The 6,125-nt window shown below is 50.7% G+C and overlaps 2 protein-coding genes across 2 annotated transcripts; one reads left to right on the top strand and one right to left on the bottom strand.

Moving 5' to 3' along the window:
* Positions 1 to 1,284: 1,284 nt before the first annotated feature.
* On the top strand, positions 1,285 to 2,968 carry FMAN_15401 (uncharacterized protein; the record flags this gene model as incomplete). The annotated part of the gene is made up of 2 exons (XM_041825006.1): positions 1,285 to 1,457; positions 1,519 to 2,968. 2 exons carry the CDS (start codon positions 1,285 to 1,287, stop codon positions 2,966 to 2,968), a joined length of 1,623 nt encoding a protein of 540 aa, XP_041690430.1.
* Positions 2,969 to 4,531: 1,563 nt separating this feature from the next.
* FMAN_15400 (uncharacterized protein) lies at positions 4,532 to 5,128 on the bottom strand (the record flags this gene model as incomplete). The annotated part of the gene is made up of 1 exon (XM_041825005.1): positions 4,532 to 5,128. One exon carries the CDS (start codon positions 5,126 to 5,128, stop codon positions 4,532 to 4,534), a length of 597 nt encoding a protein of 198 aa, XP_041690429.1.
* Between the last annotated feature and the right edge of the window lie 997 nt (positions 5,129 to 6,125).

The following is a 6,125-nucleotide window of genomic DNA, read 5'->3' as shown; positions in this document are numbered from 1 at the left end:
CGAACATGTGAAATCTGAGCCATGATGTCAGCCTCTCGACGCCATGCTTTCTTATCGACTTTCTTTTTGCGGATGGCTTTCGAGGTAGGCGCCTTCACAACACGCTCYTGMCCYGTGCTCACATTCCATAGGTGAGTGACAACGCCAAAAGACCCTTCGCCGAGCTTCTTGCTCAGGTGGATCTCTTCTGTGCCAGGGGTGTTGGCGCCCGTGCCAAGTCTTGTTGGCGGATTTGAGAGGCTCAGATCATAGAGGAGGCCCTCAGCAGTCGCCACGCCCAGTTTGAACCTGTTGACCTTGTCGATGTATTCCGGTGACTTTATGTCGTGAGGTTGAACGACGATCCGGAACGAAACGGCGTCCGGCACCGTGATGACGATGCATTCCATCTCTTGGGGAATATGGTGGCCGCCGACGATCCAACGGAAATCCCTGCGGACGCCCTCGCCTCCACCATCGTAGGTGACTTGGGTTCCCATAGAGGAGCGCAGGTCCTTAATGAGCGGGCGGTTCAGTTCGTCAAAAGTCAAGCTGAAATGAATATTGGAAACACCTTTGGCGCGCAGAACGACGTCGCAGTTTGGATTCGAACCAAATACCAGGCCTTTGTCTGTTCGTGGAACGTCACCGAGTCTGACCACCAGGCATGAAGAGTAGTCAAACGGCGAAGCACCTGGGTTCTCCGGTGGCTCCGTCGACTCTCGCTCGCGGCGGTCGCGGCGGCTGTGCCGGGGGCGGGAAGGCTGCGCCAGGAGCGGAGGCATGTAACGGGGGCTTGCCTCGATCGCTTCTAATGCCCTCTCGGCAATAATACCAAGTCCATGGGGATACAAATAGGCGATGATGTTGTGATCCATCCTAAAAAAATACTTAGGTAGAGGGAGGTGAGATGAAGAACACCAGTTCAACAGCAAGAAACGACCTCAGCTTATAAGCACAAAATGGGTGTGTACAGCCGCTACTCGCTGAGACCTCAGTCAAACAAATCAAACACTGATATCCAATAAAACCACTACCCCGCACTCTTCACTAAACGCAGTAGCTGGAACCCTAAGCATGATTGGCCTGCACGGCCCCCAGAAAATTCACGCGGGGTACAACAATATCTATTCTATTTCCGTTCACCCTAATGTACTGATGTGCACGCTATTCTTGCCCCACTTTCTAGGACTTTTTCCATTTCGCTGCCTGAGGTTTCAACTTAGCCAAGTATCAACAAACAGTCGTCCATCCTGTACCCCTCATCTTCAACAGCTTTACATTTCATCCATGATCAACGACAATATGGCTTCCGCAGAAGCGACGGTACTCGTGGGTGAAGTCGCCGCTATGAATGATGCCGAGCTCGCTCAGTTCATGCAGAAGCATCGCCTCCCCGACGGTGACTACGATCTCCCTGTCTATGGGTGGGACAAGTTGTCCAAAGATGAACGAAGCCGTCTCGCCGAGAGGCTAGAGTGGGTTCTCATCAACTTGCTCGGCACACATTCTCCGTAGTTCCCGCTGACAACAATGTAGGGCCCAAAAACGCAGCCTAGCCCAGAGTCCCACGGCGTGCTCTCGCCCACTTGATCTCGATGACCTCGATGCGCGCCTACGTCAAGTATCACCCAGCAAAAGCTTTTCATTACGACACGAAACTCAAGCCATCGATCGATCGAGGTCCCCTACACCACCGATCGAACCGACGAGACTCGAAACCGAGGCTTACCACGAACTCGTCAATGATGGCGGCCGCCCACTATACCCTATCGACCTTATCCAGGACGTATACAGGGATCCAAATGACTACGCCGAAATACTGCGGCCTTGGCAAGAAACTCTTACCCAAATAAGAGCTGAGGGCATATTCCAGAGACAGCGGCAGAGGTGGCAGGATTTCCGTAAGTGGCAGAACGATAACCGGGGCCATGAGGATAACGATGGCGGTTTCCCGGCGTACGTTGAGCGTCAGAAACGCCGGATAAAAGAAGACTATCCGAAGGAAGACGGCGCCAAGCGCTTGGCAGAAATCGAAGCTGATCCATCATGCTTCAAGTCGGGATGGAATGCACAACAATCACTACGTGAGCGGCAGCGACGTCTCTGTAGAGAACGCGGCTGTCGAGGGTTTCGCGACTACGCCGAAGCGGTGAAGCGCCGGCTTACGCGCCACGACTTCACCCAAACATTCGAGCTCGACCAAGACCCCAAGAAACAGGACAAGCTGACGACGTGGATCGAGTACCTCAACTACGAGTACTGGTGGCTTGACAAGTACACCAGCGACATCGAACGCTTGGAACCAGAGCACGACAAGTTGTGGCAAGAGCTCGTCGATGAGAAGGTCCTGAGACCCCACGAGACGAAGGAGTTCGTGCGAACTACGGCGTCGCCGATGGAGCGCCAAAATGAAGACGATATGGCTTGGAAGGCTGTACAAAGGGCAGAGTTAGAAGCGAAACGAATCTATATATTGACCCAAGAGGATCCAAAGCGTTTGGATATTCCCAAGGCAAAACGAATATCGATGTTGAAAGTTGGCGCAGAGAAAGTATTTGCTGCAAAGCGACGGTTCGAGAAGATCCGAGATCGGAATCATCGAATCGGGGAATTTATTCGGGCCACATTCGGCTACGCGGGTGCAAAGAGAGACGCTGCTCGTCATCGTATTCTTGTGCAGTGGGTTTTAGACCAGATTCCTTTAATTGAGGCCGAGGTGAACCCATCCAAAACAAACAGACCTAAGTCTGATCGAACGGGAGGAACGAAGAGGAGGCTCACCATTGGCGAAGACCTCGCAGAAGGACAAAGCTCGAAAAGGGTCAGGTTTCATCTTCGCGAGCTCGAAATAGCCAGCACAAGGGTTCCATCAAACACCACAGAGACGCGGGCAGAACCCGGGACGGTAATGGATCAGGGAACGGCTCAAGNAAGCGCAAATGGCGAGGAGACAGTCGCGAAGCATCAATCAGGGTGGTATAGCTAAATCTGTACGGAGGTCGCCGAGGCGTCGGCAGCGAAGGCGTATCTGATGGGGGACTATGAGTTTAAGTAAGCTAATAATAGATTTTTGAAACGATCCTTCAACCACCGTCGAATGATGACTTTACGATCTAGCCACAATCCACAAAAGGATGCACTCGTTTCTTATCTTATCGTGGTCCTGTTTATGGCAGGCATATGCAACTCACTTAGACTCTGCGTACGGTAGCGACACCTGGACTAAGCACGCCACGAGTAATATGAGGCACTAGTGTAAGCATCATTACAGATATCACACTACCGCTATTCTCATGCCAATTTATTGGTGTTGGCAGATGGGTAAGAGTAGCGACCGATATGACGACGATCGGTTTAGCGGATATGTTGGCGGATGACACGGGACGGTGTATCGGTCGGAGTCTACACGGCCCCTACGCGTGCCGGCAAAGCGTCACTGCTACATTGGTGAAGGGCTTTACATGGAACTGTGTACAACTCGATTTATGATGATCATTTCCCATCTTTAAAAAGGTCAGAGTATTGTGAACGCAGATAATGAATCTGGAACTACCGATAATCAATCAATGAACTTCTAACTGGGAAATCTAATCATAATGACGCCATTTCGCTACTGCTAATAGTCTTTCGTGTTACTGACCAACCGAACGCAGCCGAACCCTTGGCCATGCTGGACCGTCGTCTGAACCAGTCGAGTGGTGACCCGTACGGAAATCGAATTAGTCGAACGGGATTGGTATGCCCTATCCGGCTAGTCTGCAAATCGATACAGATAGGTACAATATTCGTACCGCTCAGAGAATTTCTGTGGACTGGTCTGTTCCTTCTGACTGTTCTTATTCGACTGGTGAACTGTACCAAAGCTTAAATAGTATGCATAGAATCATGTACAGGTACATCATGCACCCAGTACGAACGTCCTAGTACGGCGACGTGCTTCGATTGGTAGACATACCTTACCGGTCTCGAGCAATTAGTATAGAAATAAATACGGGCTAGTATTATAGGGAAACCCGTCGGAGTGGGCTGGTATACAAAAATGCCCCGAGCAGTACGAACATTGTACCTGTCTACATTGATTTGCAGACTAGCCGGATAGGGCATACCAATCCCGTTCGACTAATTCGATTTCCGTACGGGTCACCACTCGACTGGTTCAGACGACGGTCCAGTATTACCAATGGATCGGTTGTGTTCGGCTAGTATCACAAGAGATCGTTATGAATACTTCGTCTGACTAATTCGAACTCTTTTTTTTTGTTCATAGGCTGTCCCAGCCGCCGTGGTGGCGGCTATGTAGCGTGCATGTATAATACAAGTGTTCTCGTTTCTTGCCTCAGCAGAAAGCCACCTCTGTAAGGACTCTCCTGTTTGTTCAACTGGTGTCCCTACAGAATTGCTCCCCGCTCTGCCTGACTCTGGATACCTCTACCGTTTGTTTTCTTATCTGTTCTGCATCTATGCACTTGTCATGCCTCCCCGGCGCTCTTTTCCTTCTGTTTACTGAAATCGGCTCATCGACTATGCGCAGTACGGGGGGATAGTCACCTTAAATTTCTCCCTGCGACAGTGGATCAATGATGCCCTGCGTTAGCCGTTTACAGATTTCGTTGCGCAATTCTTTTCTTGACAGATTCTGGTACTGTCGACTGTATGACACCTGCACATGGGATATTGGCTCCATAACCATGAACGGCCCCGGATCTGCGCGCCCACCAGACCGATCCACTTCCACCTGGAGACGAAAACGTCCAGCCTTGTCGAAAAAGCCATATGCCTGTCCGCCAGAGTCTCGTGCATGACCTATTCGAATATTTTTGTTTCTTATCAGCACCGGTATGACCATACCACCTGAGCCCTTCGATCCCCCAGTTCCCTTTCCTACTTTGTGGGGGCGCTTGTGGTAAAGCCTTGTAGAGGTTTTGCCCTTAGGCCTCTGTACACTGGTGAGGTTTGGCGAAGGTGCCTCATTTGTCGTGCGGTCTAGTTGTCTTGCAACCTTCCCGAGGTAAATGACGTCGTCTCTGRGATCGTTGACACGCGACTCTCTTGGTAAACATGTTGGGATCTGAGAGCTGCCTGTAGCGGTTGGAACAGTGGCAACGGTGGCTTGCTCTGGATACTGAAGACGATAGTTATACTCCATTCTATTGGATGCCGATACCTGGGCCTGATGACGTGGAGCAAGTTGAAGGAGGATCGGTCGTTCTCGCGCGTCAGTAATTCGCAGTGTGCGATGGCGGTATCGATACTCAAGATGGATTTTCGCAGTGTTTTGATTTGGTGGCCAAGCACTGCGCTTTCTGTCAATACCCTTTTGTCGACCTTGCCTTGGAGAGGTTTCCCTCGGAAGAATGAAGCAGGGTACGCGGGGTGCGCGGGGTGAGAGGATGTTTTAGGCCTACGCACATTATGGTTTTCTAATCATCTTCATTGAAGATCCTGATCAATCCTTGTCGCATTCAAATGAAGTCGGGAGGTCTTTTCTGCCAAGAATCTCACAACCTTTTAGCAAAAGACGCAGCATCACAATGGGAACAACGACGCAGCCAGTTGAACAAACCACCAGAGCACATCAGGATCAGCTGATCATCGACATGATATTGCGCCCGCGACGCGCGCCAACCCCTCGTCCCCGACGCCTAGTCCCTCGTCAATTCCGACCAYGATCCACTCGCCCTGCCCATCCGCCTCGTACTGCGAGCCCTGTACCCGATTCTTCGTTACCCCCCATGCGCTCGAACAGTATCACGAAAGCAAACACCCAAATACTTACTGTTTCCGTTGCTAGAAACACTTWTCACATAGCAGTGCTAAGCAACAACACATCGTAGACTCTTCCTATCAYCATGTCTGCTACAAGTTTCACCCACGATGGATGTATATACTGCCGTCACTGSTYGTCGTKGAAACTAGTCAGTGGRTTATTACAAAATCCCTCCACTGGTGCAACACTCGCCTGTTGAAGTACACGTAGTAGCCATTATCGTTAGTCCAATAGTGGCTCCCCTACCGCATTTTAGGTTCTGACATCTTTTTTGAGGGTTCTAGAGCTTACTCTGTTGTTGACGCCGTGCCTTAGATTGAGTATCGGTCTTCGACTCCGAAGGAGTAATGCGAAAATAGCACGTTTCTGTCCCATT

The sequence above is a fragment of the Fusarium mangiferae genome (genome assembly GCF_900044065.1).
Source record: "Fusarium mangiferae strain MRC7560 genome assembly, contig: FMAN_scaffold019, whole genome shotgun sequence".
In the NCBI taxonomy this organism is placed as follows: domain Eukaryota; kingdom Fungi; phylum Ascomycota; class Sordariomycetes; order Hypocreales; family Nectriaceae; genus Fusarium; species Fusarium mangiferae.
This window is presented reverse-complemented; position numbering and strand designations above follow the sequence as displayed.